Source organism: Budorcas taxicolor, chromosome 1 (assembly GCF_023091745.1).
Source record: "Budorcas taxicolor isolate Tak-1 chromosome 1, Takin1.1, whole genome shotgun sequence".
Classification (NCBI taxonomy): Eukaryota; Metazoa; Chordata; class Mammalia; order Artiodactyla; family Bovidae; genus Budorcas; species Budorcas taxicolor.
Genome location: NC_068910.1, coordinates 107,102,042 through 107,122,290, shown reverse-complemented (window position 1 = coordinate 107,122,290; position 20,249 = coordinate 107,102,042). Strand labels below are relative to the sequence as shown.

The following is a 20,249-nucleotide window of genomic DNA, read 5'->3' as shown; positions in this document are numbered from 1 at the left end:
CTCTTGCTCCTTGGAAGAAAAGCTATGACCAAACTAGATAGCATAAAATAAGCAGAGACATTACTTTGCCAACAAAGGTCCATCTAGTCAAGGCTATGGCTTTTCCAGCAGTCATGTATGGATGTGAGAGTTGGACTATAAAGAAAGTTAAGCACAGAAGAATCGATGCTTTTGAACTGTGGTGTTGGAGAAGATTTTTCCCTGGTGGCTCAGACAGGCTTTACACTCAGGCTTTACCATCTGCCTGCAGTGCTGAAAACCTGTGTTAGATCCCTGGGTTGGGAAGATCCCCTGGAGAAGGAAATGGCAACCCACTCCAGTACTGTTGCCTAGAAAATTCCATGGATGGAGGAGCTTGGTGGGCTACAGTCCATGGGGTAACAAAGAGTCGGACACAACTGAGCAACTTCACTTCACTTTGGACTGCAAGGAAATCCAACCAGTCAATCCTAAAGGAAATCAGTCCGGAATATTCATTGGAAGGACTGATGTTGAAGCTGAAACTCCAATACTTTGGCCACCTGATGGGAAGAACTGACTCATTTGAAAAGATCCTGATACTGAGAAAGATTGAAGGCAGGAGGAGAAGAGGATGACAGAGAATGAGATAGTTGGATGGCATCACCAACTCAATGGACATGAGTTTGAGTAAGCTCCTGGAGTTGGTGACAGACAGGGAAGTCTGGTGTGCTGCAGTCCAGGGGGTCGCAAAGAGTCAGACACTACCGAGTGACTGAACTGAACTGATGAACACTGGGATGCATGTATGTTTTTTAATTGGAGCTTTCATCTTAAGCAGATATATCCAGGAGTGGGATTGCTGGATCATATGATACCTCTATTTTTAGTTTTTCAAGGAAACTCCATGCTTTTTTTCATAGCTGCTGCACCAATTTACATTCCTTTCAACAGTGTACAGGGATTCCTTTTCTCTATATCCTCTCCAGCATTTCCTGTTTGTAGACTTTTTGATGATAACCATTCTGACCAGTGTGAGGTAATATTGCATTGTGATTTTGATTTGCATTTCTCTAATAATTAATGATATTGTGCATCTTTTTATGTGCCTGTTGACCATCCTCTTTGGAGAAGTATCTATTCAGGAATTCTGTCCATTTTTTGATAGGGTTTTTTCAATATTGAGTGTTTGAGTTATTTGTATATTTTGGATATTAACCCCTTATTAGTCACATCATTTGCAAGTATTTTCTCCCTTTCTGTAGATTGTCCTTTTATTTTGTTAAAGGTTTCCTTGTTATGCAAAAGCTTTGAAGTTGAATTAGGTCCCATTTGCTTATTTTTGCTTTTATTTCTTTTGCCTTGCAGAAATGATCTAAGAAAATATTGCTATGATTTATGTCAGAGAAGGTTTTGCCTATGTTCTCTTCTAAGTTTTTGTTGGCTTCATGTCTTTTTAAAAAATTCTTTTGTTGAAGTCCAGTTTGGCTGTTTTTTAATTTGTTTATTTTGGCTATTGCATCTTAGTTGCCGTGCTAGCTTTTCTCTAGTTGTGGGGAGCATGGGCTACTCTCTAGACATGGTGTGCAGGCTTCTCATTGTGGTGACTGCTTTTGTTTCAGACCCTGGGCTCTAGGTTGTGTGGGCTTCATTAGTTTTGGCACGTGGGCTCAGTTGTTGCAGTTCCTGGGGTGTAGAGCACAGGCTCAATAGTTGTGATGCACTGGCTTCATTTCTTTGTGGCATGTGGGATCCTCCCAGACCAGAGATAGAAACTATCTCCTGCACTGGCAGGGGTTGGATTCTTCACCACTAGGGAAGCTGATTTCATGTCTCATTGTTAGGTCTTTAAACCATTTTGAGTTTATTTTTGTATATGGTGTGACAGTGTTCTAATTTCATGATTCACATGTAGCTGTCCAACTTTCCCAACACTACTTCTTGAAGAAGTTATCTTTTTTCTGTTGTACACTTTTGTCTCCTGTCAAAGATTGACTGTAGGTGTGTGATTCTGTACCATTGATCTATATGTCTATTTTTGTGCCAATACCATGCTGATTTGTAGATTTGTAGTATAGTGTGAAGAGTGGAGAGTTATGTTTCTACCTTTGTTCTTTTTTCTGAGTTGCTTTGGCAGTTCTGGGTCTTTTGTGGTTCTATATAATCTTTAGGATTATTTGTTCTAGTTCTGTGAAAATGTCACGAGTATTTTGATAGGGATCACATTAAATCCGTAGATTGCTTTCTGTGGTATGGTTGACAATATTCTTCCACCACAAGAGCATGGGCTATCTTTCCATTTCTTTGAATAGCTTCAGTTTCCTTTATCAATGTTTTATGGTTTTCAGCATATGTGTCTTTCACCCCATTGGTTAAGTTTTTTCCTAAGGTGTTTTTCTGATGCTCCTTAATGGGATTTTTTTCACTCTCTCTTTCTGATATACATATATATTTTTTTTTTACTCTTTTTCCAATATTTCATTGTTAGTGTAAAGAAATGCAAGCATTTATGTGTATTAATCTTATACCCTGCTACTTTGCTGAATTAATTTATTAGTTCTAATAGTTTTTGTGTGGAGATGTTAGGGTTCTCTACATAGCTTATCATGTCACCTGCAAATGGTGACAATTTTGATTTTTCCCTTCCAACCTGGATACCTTTTATTTATTTTTATTGTCTGATTACTATAGTTAGGACTTCTAATTCTATGTTGAATAGAAGCAGAAAAGAAAGGATCAGAGCCATATATGATTCCTTTTCAGGCCCTAATCTGTAATTTAGGCAAAAGTAGCTCTTTTCTAAAACTTCTTGGGATGAGAAAATAATGCCTCCACAAAGATGTGATCCTGCAAAAATGTGATGTTGCATAGCAAAAAGAGAGTTAGTACTGCAGCAGACCTTAAAATAAGGAGATTATCCTTGTTTATCTGGATGGGTCCACTGTAATCACAAGGGTGCTTAAAGTGGAAGAGGGAAACAGAAGAATCAGGGTCAAAAGAAAATGTAACTACAAAAGTCAGACACAGAGAGAAGCAACAGTGCTGGCTTTGATGATAGAGGAAGAGGTCGTTGAGCCAAAGAATGTAGACAGTCTCTAGAAGCTGGAAAAGGAAAGGAAACAATTATCTCCCACAGAATACAGAAAGCAATTCTGCCCTAGTGATACCTTGATTTTTATGTCAGGTTTCTGCACTACATGCAGCAGTATTTACAATAGCTAGGTCATGGAAGCAACCTAGATGTCCATCGACAGATGAATGAATAAAGAAGCTGTGGTACATATACAATGGAATATTACTCAGCCATATAAAGGAACACATTTGAGTCAATTCTAATGAGGTGGATGAACATAGAGCCTATTATACAGAAGGAAGTAAGTCAGTAAGAGAAAAATACTGTATATGGAATTTAGAAAGATGGTACTGATGAGCCTGTTTGCAGGGCAGTGGTGGAGATGCAGACACAGAAAACAGACTTGTGAACACAGTTGGGGAAGGAGAGGGTGGGACGAATTGAAGGAGTGGCATGGAAACATATATATTACCATATGTAAAATGGGTAGCCAGTGGGGATTTGCTATATGACACAGGGAGCTTAAACCAATGCTCTGTGACAACCTAGAGGGATGGTATGGGGTGGGAGGTGAAAGATAGGTTCAAGAGGGAAGGGACATATATATACTTACAGCTTATTCATGTTGCTGTATGGCAGAAACCAAAATAATATTGTAAAGCAATTGTCCTCCAATTTACAATAAATAAATTTTTAAAAAGATTTCTTCACTACAGAAATGCAATATGATAAATTTGTATTGTTTTAAGTCACTAAGCTTGCACTGGCTTGATTTTTTAAGCCACAATGCTAATTTGTTAAAACAGCAATAGATAACACACTACTCATACCCATCTAATTTTCCTCTTTACTTTTCAAATCTCCAGCCTCTCCAGATGGGGGATTAAAACCTGCATGTCTGAGTCCTCTCCTACCATTGCATCTTCTGTTTTCCCTCATCATCTCCTAAAGCCAGAAGAGGTAGACTTTTCCCCCAATTTTGAGGTGTCTTCCTTTTAACAGAGTAGCAAGGTTAAATCCTCTAGTCATATACAGAAAAATAACAGGAAAGGTCAATTCACCAAGCCTGGTATATCAACATATACCAAAGAAGGAAATAAATGGATTTAGAAACTCTACCCATAATAATTGTTGAAAAGCAATTGGTGGTTTTTTCCACCATGAAAAGAAACATGTTAAAAATGGAAAATTAAAATTTTATTGTTTAACTTACAAAAATATTATCCTATTCACTTTGGAACTTCCTATGACTGATTTTCTCCAAAGAGACTGTAAGATGGGAGTCCTGACATGTATCATCATGTACTGATTCAGTGTCAGTTTCATCCTTAAAGATGAGTTTAAAACAACAAGAAAAAGTCAGTGACGACTGTTCTTATTGTTCATTAATTATTTTGATGATTACATTAACATAACTGACAGTCATAGCTGGTGTAAATATTATTATTAATGCATTAACAACTATTCATTCAGTCCCTACTGTATGAAAACCCATGGCCAGTCATTATGCTTTATTTAAAAAGAGGAAAAAGTGAAGGATAATAAAAGATTTCCTGATAAATATTTATTTCTTTATCATTTTTCTACATGCAAGTAAAACTTCTTTGTTTCTTAGGCTATAAATAAAGGGGTTTAGCAGGGGAATTATAATCGTGTAGAACAGTGAATACATTTTATCCTGATATTGATCCTGGCCAGACCCCGGACGCACATACATGAAGAAGAGAGTGCCATAGAACAAGAAAACAGAAAGAAGGTGGGTGCTGCACGTGGAGAAGGCTTTGCTCTTTCCCTTTTCTGACTTCTTTCTCAGGATGGCAAAGAGGACACAGGTGTAAGAAATTATGATAGTCATAAAAGTAGAAGCTTGTATTAAAGAGGCAGAAATAAAAAGCACCAAGGCATTAATAGATGGATCAGTGCAAGAAATTGTAAAAAGTGGCAAGATTTCACAGAAGAAATGATCTATAATATGGGACCTACAGAAAGTTAATCTAAATAACAATCTTACATGAACTATAGGATGCAGAAAACCAATTGCATATGATGCACTTATCAACCAAGTGCAGAGTCTGTTGGACATCACCACTGGGTAAAGCAAGGGGTTGCATATGGCTACATAGCGGTCATAGGCCATCACTACCAGGAGGAAACTTTCTGTGGTGGCACTGAAAGCAAAAATGTAGAACTGGGTGATGCATTCAATGAGAGATATATGATCCTTAGATAAAAAATTCATAAGCATCTTGGGAGTCACAGAAGATGAAGAGCAAGCATCTGCAAAGGCCAGGCTGCCCAGGAATGAGTACATGGGGGTGTGAAGATGGGAGTCCTTCCAGATGAGAAAAATCAGTCCAAGATTGCCCACCATGGTGGTGAGGTAGATGACCAGGAACACCAGAAACAGGGGGACCTGCAGCCCTGGGAGATCTGTGAGTCCTGTGAAAACAAATTCTGTCACCAGAGTCTTGTTTGCCTCCATCATATCCACTCAGGTAGATCACTGCAATGAAGAATTGAAATCAAAAAATTTATCAATATTCATGAAAACAGGTATTGGATGGTAATGTCTTCCTCTGTTTCTGATGCTCTGACTGAAGTAGTGTCTCTCTTTTTTAAAACACACTTCAGAATATTAGGACTTGGACACGACTGAACAACTACATGATGTGATAAATATTATAAATAATTTTCAGAGGCAAAGTCTTTTTTAAAGGTATATATATATATGTGTGTGTGTATATATATATGTACTTAAAGGTTTATGGAGGAGGCTATAAACACCAGTTAACTTAGTCCATAACTTGTCACTCATAAATATCTTAAAACTGAATGTATTGTATTAACACTGAAACTTTGAACAGAATTAAGAGTAAGAAGTACATTATGCATTTTATACTAAAATCTCTAAACATTCAGACTGATTCAAAAAATTTTTCATTGTTTCAAACGAAACTCTTTCATGTATTTTCAACTGAACCAAAAAGTAGGCAATACCTTTATATAGCCTATATATCACATATATATGTTTTTTTATCCTAAGACATGAATAAGACAGAAAGTTATAGTACCATTTCTGCTGATTTCTATCCATTATCATTTTGTTGTTTGAGCATATATTAATGAAATTACCCCATATTCCTAATAGACTCCTTTGATGATATATTCATCAAAAACATTCAAATTTCAAATATATTCTTGTTAATTTTATTCAATAAACTCCCATATGTGATCATAATCATTCAGTCCATCATCAAACATTTTTATTGCTCCTAACCTAGAATATCATCATTCTTGGCTCAGTCAAATATAAAGCCTCTAACTCAGGTATTATACTAAGATGCTGAAATAACCCATCTTTTAAGAAGAAAGAGAAACCTGACACTAGCCACTCATCTGCAGATTTGAAAAGGATCTAAGAGACGTTGTTAAACATGCCAAGTAAACAATTATCATGAAGTTAACCGAGAATGTTTCTAATATATCAGAGGCTCATAATACTAAAACAATTGTAGCATTTTTTTTTCCTGCTGTGTTTGAGATAAGAACTAGAAATTTCAAAATCAGTGTGGATTAAAGCATTACAGAAGACACTATAGTCAAAAAGATTAGCCTGTGTTTTGGAGCTCTTTCAATTTAGGGTAGTAAAAATTATAAATGTTGTTTAAATGCAAATCAAAAAAGGAAAAAGATCAACAACATTAATTGGAAACCACTAACATGAAGTTTTATGTGAGTTTTATAATCCTGGGAAGCAAGTGAGAAGGCTGGATCCTGTGGAAACCCAGGGGGTAAATCTAAGTCTACATCATCACAATTCATTTCATCAATGACAAATTATGAAGAATTCTGAACATAAAATGTGTTTTGTGTACCCAAATCCCTGCTGCAGGGTCTACCCATTTAAAAACAGCTGATCTAAGTACATAACCCTGCAAGGGAGTGCTCACAATTATTGGTTTCACAACTCCCTGCTTTTCAATGACTCAGCCAAGTGGGAGTCATTCCAATGCAGATTTTTATTTCTCCAACCTAGTCACCAATTCTGTACAAGGTTGTTGAAGATTTCACTGCCAAGTCTCTCCTGGCCTAAAATGTTTTCTTAAAGTGCCTACTTTACAATTCAAAGAGAGGACACCATGTGGAAAATTTAAGAAATACAGATTTTGTGAAAACTTCAGTTCTGACACAATCTTTGAACCATAAGTATAGATAAGAATTGGGATATTTTCCACAGAAGGGAACCTAGAAGTTGTTTTTCCCTTTGAAAAGAGAGGCTATGTTGAGAAAAAATATCTTCACAGAGAATAGGAAAAGAGATGGTTGGGGATTAATATTAGACTTAAAAGTATAAACAGAGAGTTGGTTAAATTGGCAGTGATTATTAAGTAAGCACACTGCTGTTAAATCACTGAAAGGAGTATATTATCCTGATTTGCACTCTGCCTAGAATATAAGATGTGGTTCCGGGCAGATGTCAACTCCATCTTTCTTCCTATTTCCAGAGAAGTTCAAAGTAAACAAGAACCAGGATGAAGTCAAAGACATAGACTGTTCCAACAGCTCCATAACACTGTGATTCTTCACTGCTGGAAAATCTTCCAGATTCTGTGAAACTACAGTAAAGGCCAGAATGAATTCCACTTTTACAGATAAAAATATTAAATAGATTCATTCTATGGCTCATTATTCTGGAAAATGTTCACAAAAATGTAATCAATTTTCTGAAGCTAATTTTCTGCCTCTGAATTATTAAATGATTATTCACTGTATGATCTCATTTTAAGATTCTCATCTATAGTGCACTGAATTTTCTAAGGAAAATAGGCCCACAACTTAAGAAACTAAGAGTCCTCTTTTAGTAAGTAGCATAGCATAGTGGTTAAGAACTCTATATGTAATAGCATGAACTCAAGTCTTCATTCTCCAAGTATATAGCTTTTTATCCATAGGGTTTAGAGAATATAATGTATATTTATTCAGTTTAGGATTACTTTGTTCTATTTGGTAGATAAATCAGCTGAAAAGAATTTTAAATATTTTTGACAGCTGATGAGAGACTCTAGGTACTAAAAGTAAATTTGTTCTACACATTTTATGGAAAGAATAATGACAATAATAGCATTGTGTTTTCACCTAATTCTTATAAGAAGATACAAAGATACCAGGAAATATAGACTTTCATGAACAGCTCACTGTATAACAACAAATATATCGAAACAAATATTCATCTCCAATTAATTTCCTTTGAAAATGCACTTTGAAGAAAAAGGTATTTATATCTTCCATCTTCAAATCTGTTTGTGAAGGTAATATTGAAGTTCCCCCAAAGCCATCAAAAGATTCCCTATAGAATAAAGCCAGCCTACCAGACATTATACAAGTCAACAAATTGTTTCAAACATATTGTTCTTCAACTGTTACTTTTATAGCCCACTTCTTTCTTTTTAAAACAAAAGAATCACTGTTTAGTTGTAGAAAAAAATGGAAAATGTAGAAAGTACAAAGAAAAAAATTCTTCTGATTTCTCTAATCACTGATCACTGCAGCTATCTTTTGGGTTTTTATGTGCAATTATACACAGAAGCTATATATACATTTATATAAACATAACATATAAACATTTCTATATGCAAATAATATTATGATTGTGCTGCACATCACTTTTCAAAAATAACCAGTTGAATAATATATTACTCACATTTTCTATGTTATTAGTTTGAAAACTTTTGGGTTGTTTCCTTGGCTACATCATCATCAAAACCTGTAATTATGAATACACATAATAGTCACACAATCATATTTATTTATGTTAAGCTTGGCAAGATATATGCCAGACCTATATGTATTTGGGAAAAAATAGAAAACTACTGAGAGCTATAAAAACTTGTACTATAGTGTGTAGCATACAGTCAGGAAGGTTGATTCCTACAGCTCTGTTTTTCTTTCTCAATATTGCTTTGGTTATTTGGTATCTTCTGTGTTTCCTTACAAATTTTAAGATTTTTGCTCTAGTTCTATGAAAAATGCCATAGATATTTTGATAGAGATTGCAATGAATCTGTAGATTGCTTTGGGTAGTATAGTCATTTTCACAATATTGATTCTTCCAACCCAAGACCATGGTGTATCTCTACATTTGGGTCATCTTTGATTTATTTCATCAGTGTCCTATAGTTTTCTGCATATAGCCCTTTTGTCTCCTTAGGTAGGTTTATTCCTAGTACTCTATTCTTTTTTGTTGCAGTAGTGAATGGGATTCTTTCCCTAATTTATCTTTCCAATTTTTCATTATTAGTGTGTAGGGAAACAAGTGATTTCTCCGTATTGATTATGTATTCAGCAACTTCACTAAATCCGTTGATAAGCTCTAGTAGTTTTCTGATTGTATCTTTAGGATTTTCTATGTATAGAGTCATCACTGCTGCTGCTGCTGCTAAGTCACTTCAGTCGTGTCCAGCTCTGTGTGACCCCATAGACGGCAGCCCACCAGGCTCCCCTGTCCCTGGGATTTTCCAGGCCAAGAACACTGGAGTGGATTGCCATTTCACAAGTTCATATATTATACTCGTTGTACACATGAAGAAATTAAAACAGTGTCTACTGAGTTAGCCTCAAACATTTTTTCTTCACTGTTTGCACTAGCAAATTTAATGGAGGTTCTTATGATCACTTTTAGCCTCATTTGAGACTCAGGGAAAAAAAATAGGTCTTTTGATTTGACATCCTGTGCTTTTTCACTGCTCCAGGCTGCCTGATTTGTAAATGGAGGAAATACCACCTCATTATTAATTAAGATGATTCAGATGAACACACTTTGAAAGTCTTGAAGTAATAATTAAGTATGAGGTCATGTGTTAGTCCATTTGGGCTGCCGTAAAAGCATACTCACTAGACTGGATAGCTTATGAAAAACAGAAATTTATTTCTTACATTTCTGGAGGCTGGGAAGTCCAAATCAAGGTGCCAAAATGACCTAATTCTGGTGAAGACCCTTTCCCTGGTTCATCACCTACATGTTCTCACTGTGTCCTCACATGAAGAATAAAGGTAGGGATCTCTCTGAAACCCCTTTTATAAGACTCTCATCCCATTCATGAGACTCCACCACATGAGACTCCACTCATCCCATTCATATAGCTCCATTGCATGGATTAAGCAACTCCCCAAAGCTCTACCATCATCTTTGGTGAGTGAGCAGTGAAAGTCATTCAGTTGTGTCTGATTCTTTGTGACCCCATAGCCAATAGAAAAGGAAAAGGCCTGTCTAGGATTTTAATGTCTTATTTAGATATTTTTTATCATACAAATTGCAAGGCTATAATAATGAAAATTATGAAAATGTCTGCATCCTCACCCAGCTCCTGTAAGATATGGGAAACTGAAAATGTGCCGCTTTTCTCAAAGTAGCATAAAAGGTACAGAAATGAAGCACAACTATTTAAGCATTGCTTTTCCTTGGAAATACAAAACTGAAAGGATATAACATTTCTTTTTCCTATTTGCAAACCTATTCTTAAAAATTTTTGAAATTCCCTTAATGCTTCCAGAATATCCCCAGTAGGTAGGATGAAGTCAAAGTTGTTCTACTGGGCATTGTAAGCTAATCATCAAATCATCCATATACTTCTAGTTATAACAATTAAAACTACACATAGTGTCCTCAAAGTTCACTATAGGGACATATTTAAAAGATATCACTAAACAGAACTTAGAATAAGCTATTTTCCTTCCTCTTATTTTTTTCTAATGCTGCCACTCCCCAACTACCTACCTGACTTGTTCACTTGAAACTCCCAAAGGTACCTTAGAATTAACCTGTCCAAATCGGAAAGTATGGTCTTCCTCTATTCTGCCCTCAAGCCTGGTATTCTTCCAGTGTTTCCTGTGTCACAGAAAATAGGGTCACAAACCAAGAATTCATCTACCAAAGATGTCCTAAATCCAATATTTCTTTTTATGCACTCAGTACTAAAATCTGAAATACATTCATCTCTTGCCTGGCTTACTAAATAACCTCCTAACTATACTCTCAACGACTCCTAACACAGTCATCCAATCTATTTTCCACACTGACACCAGACTGATTTTTATAAAATGTATACTGTTCAACTACCACACCATAACACATGGTTACCCCCATGTAAATGTTATTAATAATTTCTCATTGCACATAAAATAATAACTGAAATTCTTTTTTAGCTTTTAATTTTATATTGGGGTATTGTTGATTAACAATGTTGTGTTAGTTTCGGGTGTACAGATAAGTGATTCAGTTATACATACACATGTATCTATTCTTTTTCAAATTCTTTCCCCATTTAGTTTGTTATATAATGCTGAGCAGAGTTTCCTGTGCTGTATGGTAGGTCATTGTTGGTTGTCTGTTTAAAAACATTTTTTAATGTATTTATATGACTGTGTCAGGTCTTAGTGGTGGCACACAGGATCCTCCTTGTGTCATGCGGGATCTTTTGTTGTGGCACAGGACTCTGAGTTGTGCACGGACTCTGTAGTTGTGACCCACAGACTCTGTAGGAGTGGTGCATGGACCCTGAGGTTGTGGCTCACAGACTCTGTAGTTGTGATGCACAGACTCTATAGTTGTGGTGCACAGACTCAGTTGCTACCCAGCATGTGGGATCCCTGTTACCTGACCAGGGATGAAACCCATGTCCTCCACACTGCAAGGTGGACTCTCAACCACTGGACCACCAGGGAAGCTCCATTACCCATTTTAAATGTAGCAATATGTACATATTAATCCCAGACTCCCTAACTATCCCTCCCCTCCACCCTAACCCCCTGGTAACCATAAGTTTGCTAAGTCTGTAGGTCTGTTTCTGTTAACAACTGAAGTTCTTAAGCCTCATATATATGTCCCTATACTGAGAAATAGGCCCAATAATTAACTGTATGCAGTTAAGGAATTTTATTGCATTGTATGTGTTTATCATTTACAGTAACATTAATTGAACTTATAATTTTTAATATCTAAGTAAGCTGACAAGATAGAAGTTAATTTCCCATTCATGGTGAGTATAAAACACATGTTCCTAACTGATAGACTATTCTACCCCAACTGATGATTCAGAGTCCTAGGCTCCATCTTATCATTCAGGCATTTTCCACATATAACATTCAGTATTGCTTCTGCTTTAAGCCTTGGCATTTTGGCCACGAGGCTTGTGGGATACTTGTTTTCCAGCCAGAGACTGAACCTGCACCCCTTGCAGTGAAAGGTGAAATCTTAACCACTGGACTGCCAGGGAAGTCCCCACACATAACTTTATTCAGTGACTGTGTTCTCATCTGGATCAAGCTGGAAGGGGAAAATTCACGGGGGATTCCAACTGTGAGGTGCTTATGAGCTAGTATGTCACTTGCAATCCTAACCTCAATCATAATACTGCAGTCAATTGAAAAGTGAGGCCATGTGTCTAGGAAGAGAAGAAAATGGTTATCTGGATTTGGTTATCAGCTAATGCTTTCTTCTTCTGTACTTTTTTTGTTTGTGATTTACCTGTTTTCTCCTCCTTTCCACTTGTAGAACACTCTCAGCCTCTCCCAACCAGACTCAAACTAATTAAAAATTAGTCAAACCCAATTCCAATCTAGTCCCTAGCTCAATAAAAAGCTATGATTTCAAAGTAATATTTTTTTCTTTCCAGCAAACCCAGCTGTGGCTCTTCTTTGTGTTGGTACCAACAACTTTTAATACATATTATCTTGCCACAGGTTACAATTACACACTCCCAAAATACAATTTTTAACTTATTTGTTTTTAATTGAAGGATAATTACAAAATTGTGTTGGTTTCTGCCATACATCAACATGGCTCAGCCATAGATATACATGTGTCTCCTCCGCCTTGAGACTCCCTTCTACCTCCTGCCCCATTCCACCCTGCTAGGTCATCACAGAGTCCCAGTTTGAGTTCCCTGAGTCACACAGCAAATTCCCACTGGCTCTCTGTTTTACATATGTCAGTGTTTATGTTTCCATGCTTACTCTCTCCATTTGTCCCACCCTCTTCTTCTTACTCCCCATTGGGTCCATAAGGCTATTCTCTATGTCTGCATCTCCACTGCTGCCCTGCAAATAAATTTATCAGTGCCATCTTTCTAGATTACATAAATATGCATAAATATATATTTGTTTTTCTCTTTCTGACTTACTTCATTCTGTATAATAGGCTCTAGGTTCATTGCTACTGACTCAAATGTGTTCCTTTTATGGCTGAGTAATATTCCATTGTATATAGGTACCACAGCTTCTTTATCCATTCATCTGTTGATAGACATCTACATTGCTTCCATGTCCTAGGTATTAAAAATAGTGCTGCAGAGAGCATTGAGATACATTTGTCTTTCTTCAGTTACGATTTTCTCAGGATACATGCCCAGTATTGGGATTGTTGGGTCATATGGTAGTTGTATTCCTAGGTTTTTTTAATATAAATTTATTTTAATTGGAGGTTAATTACTTTAAAATATTGTATTGACTTTGCCATACATCAACATGAATCCGCCACAGGTATACATGTGTTCCCCATCCTGAAACCCCCTCCCTAGTCCCTCCCCGTACCATCCCTCTGGGTCGTCCCAGTGCACCAGCCCCAAGCATCCAGTATCGTGCATTATACAGAGTGAAGTAAGTCAGAAAGGAAAACACCAATACAGTATACTAAGGTGCCGGGAGCCAGCATGGGAGATCCCACCCATGACAAGGTCATGCAGAAGATAAGCAAGGCCTCAGGACTTGACGGACCCCCTGGACCTGCTCTAACATCTACCCCAAAACCAGAATCTGTCTGTCTGTCTTACTATTTTATGTCTTTCACCCACTCTTCTGACATTAACAAGGGGCTGTCCCCGACCACATTTCTCTGGAAAAAGTTAACTTAGGGCTTTAGTTTATAAATCTCCTGGGCATGAAAGGAGGGTTTCAAACCCCCTGTTAGCATTCTAGCTTACTTGGAAGGTTTATTCAGACTCTTGCAACATTGTTGAGCCAATGCTTGCTGCCAAGTTCTCACATCCCTTATCCATTGTGTTCCTGGGAGTGCATATAGTTAGGATATAGAAGAAACAAGTAATAGCCTTAGCATTAGCAACATTAGACTTTGAGTTAATAAGTTCTTTCTTTGCTGTAACCCGCTGAAACTTTGCTCCATAAAAATGTAACTCTGTACTTTAAGGGTGATGCAGGCTAGGAATTTAAGAAGAAACACTTTAAGGGAAAATTATTGTTCTGGCTGACCAACCTTTATCAAAAAGAGGTCATAAAATATCAACAGGCCTCTGGGCCAGAAGATAATGTACAAAAAATAAGACTCTTGCAGGAAGGAACCTGGTATCGATAAAAGTTAATACTGATGGAATGTTGAGTTGACTCTGCATTTTTCACCTTGCTGTATGTACAACTAAGGGTATAAAAGCCCTCTCTGAAAATAAAGTAACGGGCCTTGCTCACCGAAGAAGCTTGGTCACCCCGTGTCATTCTTTCCTTATCTCTTTCTCTATCTTTCTTCATTCACCAACGTCGTCCATCCTGAGGATATCCCTGGACTCTGCTGAGTCTGGACCTCGGTACTAAAGCATATATATGGAATTTAGAAAGATGGTGACAATAACTCTGTATGCGAGACAGCAAAAGAGACACAGATGTATAGTACAGTCTTTTGGACTCTGTGGGACAGGGAGAGGGTGGGATAATTTGGGAGAATGGCATTGAAACATGTATAATATTCTTAGTTTTTTAAGGAATCTTCAGGCTGTCTTCCATACTGGCTGTATCACTTTATATTCCCACCAACAGGGCTAGACAGTTCCCTTTTCTCCACCCAAAATGCAATTCTTATAGGATTTTTCTGGCATCCTGTGGAGCACGTGAACTTTACAAAGGTGTCCATAGTACTTATAAGGTTCAATTAACATATTGTCATCAACATAATGAACCAACCTGCTGTTCAAAAAATATCTGTAAATAAAGTTTTCTCCATATATCCCTGGGGCAAGACCTTCAGTTTATACTGTTACCCTTCCCAGATGAATATAAAATACTTCTAATCCTCATTCATGATTGGTATTGGCAGGATACATGTTCCACATATCAGTAACATATATCTCATGTCAGATATTGTATTGAAAGTTTCTATGGGGCTGTTTCTGGTTTCTACCATTATCTGCCACGCCCTATACAGTTTTTGCAAAATTAGGATAGTAAAACAAATAAGGATGTAATGAGGATCATGACCATTGCAGCCTTTGAGTTTCTGAGATTCACACTGCTGCTACTGCTGCTAAGTCACTTCAGTCGTGTCTGACTCTGTGCAACCCCATAGACGGCAGCCCACCAGGCTTCGCCGTCCCTGGGATTCTCCAGGCAAGAACACTGGCGTGGATTGCCACTTCCTTCTCCAATGCATGAAAGTGAAAAGTGAAAGTGAAGTCGCTCAGTCGTGTCCGACCCTCAGCGATCCAATGGACTGCAGCCTTCCAGGCTTCTCTGTCCATGGGATATTCCAGGCAAGAGTACTTGAGTGGGGTGCCATTGCCTTCTCCGGAGAATCACATTAGTTACACCAAAAATGCCTGATACACTGCTCTGAGATGGAAACTTTTCCACTGAATGAAGCTGGCAGACCCTACCATTTGCATGGGGAAGCCCCTAAAGGACTAGTTGAACTGCTTGGCTGCTTGTTCTGAGGAAGTCTGTTCTAAAGAAGGTCACAGGCAATTGCAAATCCTTTAACTGCTAGAGGAAACCATGGTCTAGCACTGTCTTTATCTGAGATGCTTTGAATACCTGCAAGAATAGAATATTAAAAAAATGTTAAATCACAGAATCTCCAGAAATAAATATATCTATTTATGCAACAACCCTCTCAAGTTGCTAAGATTTCCTCTGACAAACATTTAGAATATGGAAATCTTGCATGAGGTGGCCTCAGGAAAGGGGCAACTTTCATTCTCTCTGAATTATGGTTTATTCATGTCTTTTCACACCAAAAGATGTTCCTGCCCCTTAGCATAGCAATAACTTGAAAATCATCTCCAAATATACCACTTATGAGTATGGAGGAAATTTTATATAGTGTTATATTTGCTTTGCAATAGTGAAACCCAGGACTAGGATTTTTCTTTTATTGAAATATATTTGATTTACATTATAGGTGTACAGCAGATTGACTCAATTACTTTTACTGATTATTTTCCATTATAAATTATTAGAAGATATTGAATACAGTTAGTTCCCAGTGCTACACAGTAAATCCTCTGTGTATCTGTGTACCTATTTTGCAGAGTCAGACATGACTGAAGCGACTTAGCACCAGCAGCAGTAGTTTGTATCTAGGCTTCGCTGGTGGTTCAGATGGTAAAGAATCTGCAGGCAATGCAGGATACCTGGGCTCGATCCCTGGGTCTGGAAGATCATCTGGAGAAGGAAATTCCATACCTCTGATTTTCCTCTTCCCCCTTTACTTTCTCTATTTGGTAACCATGTATCAGTTTTTTATGTCTATGAATCTGTTTCTATTTTGTACACAGATTCATTTGTACTGGGCTTCCATAGTGGCTCAGACAGTAAAGAATCTGCCTGCAGTGCAGGAGACTCAGGTTCGATCCCTGAGTCAAGAAGATCCCTTGGAGAAGGGAATGGCTACCTACTCCAGTATTCTTGCCTGGAGGATTCCAAAGACAAAGGAATCTGGTGGGCTACAGTCTATGTGGCAAAGAGTTGAACATGACCGAGAAAATAGGGCTTCCCTAATGGCTTGGACATTAAAGAATCTGCCTGCAATGTGGGAGACTTAGGTTCGATCCCTGGGTTGAAAAGATCCCCTGGAGAAGGGATTGGCAACCCACTCTAGTATTCTTGCCTGGAGAATTCCATGGATAAAGGAGCTTGGCCGGCTACACTCCCTAGAGTCACAAAGAGTTGGACACAACTGAGTGACTAATGCATGCATAAATATCATTTATATTCTGTTTTAGATTCCACATATAAATGATATGTAATATTTGTCTTTGTCTATAGTATAATGTTCTCTAGGTCCACCCATGTTGCTGCAAATGGCAATATTTCATTCATTTTTATGATTGATTGATATCTACATATAAAGATTTTCTTAAGCCAATCATATATTGAAGGGCACTTGGGTTGTTGTTTCCATGTCTTGGCTATTGCAAATAATGCTGCTATAAACATTGGGATGCATCTGTCTTTTCTAGTTAGTTTTTATCTTTTGCTGATATATACCCAGGAGTAGGGTTGCTGGATCATATGGTACCTCTGCTTTAGTTCTATAAGGAAACCTCATACTGTTTTTCATAATGGCTGCACAAATTTACATTCCCTAATTAACAGTATAAAAGGGATTTCTTTACTCTGCATCCTGTCTAATATTTACTATTTGTAGACTTTTTCATGATAGCCTTCTGACCAGCATGAAGTAATATCCCATGTGGCTTTCATTTACATTTCTCTTATCCCAAAGACAGGCAATGCCAAAGAATGCTCAAACTACAGCACAATTGTAGTCATCTCACACGCTAGTAAAATAATGCTCAAAATTCTCTAAGCCAGGCCTCAGCAATATGTGAACAGTGAAATTCCAGATGTTCAAGCTGGTTTTAGGAAAGGCAGAGGAACCAGAGATCAAACTGCCAACATCCACTGGATCATCGACAAAGCAAGAGAGTTCCAGAAAAACATCTATTTCTGCTTTATTGACTATGCCAAAGCCTTTGACTGTGTGAATCACGATAAACTGTGGAAAATTCTGAAAGAGATGGGAATACTAGACCACCTGACCTGCCTTTTAAGAAACCTGTATGCAGGTCAGGAAGCAAGAGTTAGAAGTGGACATGAAACAACAGACTGGTTCCAAATAAGAAAAGGAGTATGTCAAGGCTGTCTATTGTCACCCTGCTTATTTTAACTTATATGCAGAGTACATCATGAGAAACGCTGGGCTAGAAGAAGCACAAGATGGAATCAAGATTGCCGGGGAAAATATCAGTAACCTCAGATATGCAGATGACACCACCCTTATGGCAGAAAGTGAAGAACTAAAGAGCCTTTTAATGAAAGTGAAAGTGGAGAGTGAAAAAGTTGGCTTAAAGCTCAACATTCAGAAAATGAAGATCATGGCATCCGGTCCCATCACTTCATGGGAAATAGATGGGGAAACAGTGGAAACAGTGTCAGACTTTATTTTGGGGGGCTCCAAAATCACTGCAGATGGTGATTGCAGCCATGAAATTAAAAGACGCTTACTCCTTGCAAAGAAAGTTATGACCAACCTAGATAGCATATTCAAAAGCAGATGTATTACTTTGCCAACAAAAGTCCATCTAGTCAAGGCTATGGTTTTTCCTGTGGTCATGTATGGATGTGAGAGTTGGACTGTGAAGAAAGCTGAGCACAGAAGAACTGATGCTTTTGAACTGTGGTGTTGGAGAAGACTCTTGAGAGTCCCTTGGACTGCAAAGAGATCCAACCAGTTCATCCTAAAGGAGATCAGTCCTGGGTGTTCATTGGAAGGACTGATGCTAAAGCTGAAACTCCAATACTTTCACCACCTCATGCGAAGAGTTGACTCATTGGAAAAGACCCTGATGCTGGGAGGGAGTGGGGGCAGGAGTAGAAGGAGACAACAGAGGATGTGATGGCTGGATGGCATCACCAACTCAATGGACATGAGTTTGGGTAAACTCTGGGAGTTGGTGATGGACAGGGAGGCCTGGCATGCTGCAATTCATGGGGTCGCAAAGAGTTGGACATGACTGAGCAACTGAACTGAACTGAACTGAACTGAATAATTAGTGATATTTTATATCTTTTCATGTGCCTGTTGGCCTGGGTGTTTTTTTTTTTTTTTTTTTTGGAGAAATGTCTGTTCAGAAGTTTTGCCTATTTTGATTGGATTATCTTTTTTAATATTGAGTTGCATGAGCTGTTTGTACATTTTTTATTTTAACTCCTTGTGTCATTCACAAATATTTTCTTCCATTCTGTAGGTTGTCAGTTCATTTTCTTGATGGTTTCTGTTGCAGTGCAAAAGCTTTAAAGTTTAATCAGGTCCTATTTGTTTATTTTTACTTTACTTTCTTTTGCATTGGGAGACTGATTTATGTCAGAGAAGGTTTTGCCTATGTGCTCTTCTAGGAGTCTAATGGTCTTGTGTCTTCTATTTAGGTTTTAAATCATTTTGAGTTTATTTTTGTATATGGTATGGGAGGCTGTTCTAATTTCATGATATCCATATAACTGTCCTGCTTTCCCAACACTACTTCTTGAAGAGACTGTCCTTTCTCTGTAGTATACTTTTGCTTCCTTTGTCAAACATTAATTAACACAAAACATATAAAGCTCTTTTAAGAAAAGAAAAAAGACAGAACAATTTAAGTTACATAACTATGAGTTGAACAAGAGCACCTGCTATTTAAGCTTGCTGTCAATTCTAGGGTGGGAAAATGTATTCAATGGTTATATGCATGCTGGAAACAAGGTACTCAGTAAGACTACTTACTAAATTGAAAAGGAAAACATTTTAAAGACTCAACATTTTACTGTTTGCCAGAAAGTTCATTGTGTTAACAACTATTTGCTAAATTAATCTTTCTATGAATACAACACAGATATTTAAATCTAGAAATATTCATATTAAAGCCCTAAGGAGGAATGTATGTTGTTATATTTAGTCTAACAATATTAATTTGATGTTCATATTGTTTGGCTCATTTATAAGTAGCCACTAAAGATAAGGTTTTGAAAACTACTTGCTCGAGAATTATTTTGGAGGCCATGAGTACCTTTTCAACAGGGTATTTACACAGATTGAGTCTTCCTCTAAAAAAATATAAGTTCAGAAGAGCTTTAAATATGTGTACCTGGAAACACAAGAGTTCATATTGCAAAGATTTAGCAATTTGGGGATTCATTTTCATTTTCATCCTTGAAAATTAAACCAACAAAAAAGTCAATGGTGATTGTTCTCACTGTATTCATTATTTTGATGATCACATTAACTTATAACTAAGACAAGCATATCTAAACTAAATATTATTATTCATTCATTAAACAGCTATTCATGCAGTCCCTACTATGTGAAAATCCAGAGTAAGTCATTAGGCTTTATTTTAAAAGAGTAAAATGTAAAAAAAAATGAAAGATTTCCTGAAAAATATTTGCTTATCATTTTTCTAAA

The 20,249-nt window shown here is 37.3% G+C and overlaps 1 protein-coding gene across 1 annotated transcript; it reads right to left on the bottom strand.

Annotated features, from left to right (window-relative positions):
- Positions 1-4,595: 4,595 nt before the first annotated feature.
- Positions 4,596-5,516, bottom strand: LOC128048063 (olfactory receptor 5AC1-like). The gene has a single exon (XM_052640526.1). The coding sequence runs from the start codon at positions 5,514-5,516 to the stop codon at positions 4,596-4,598; it is 921 nt and encodes a 306-aa protein (XP_052496486.1).
- Positions 5,517-20,249: the final 14,733 nt, after the last annotated feature.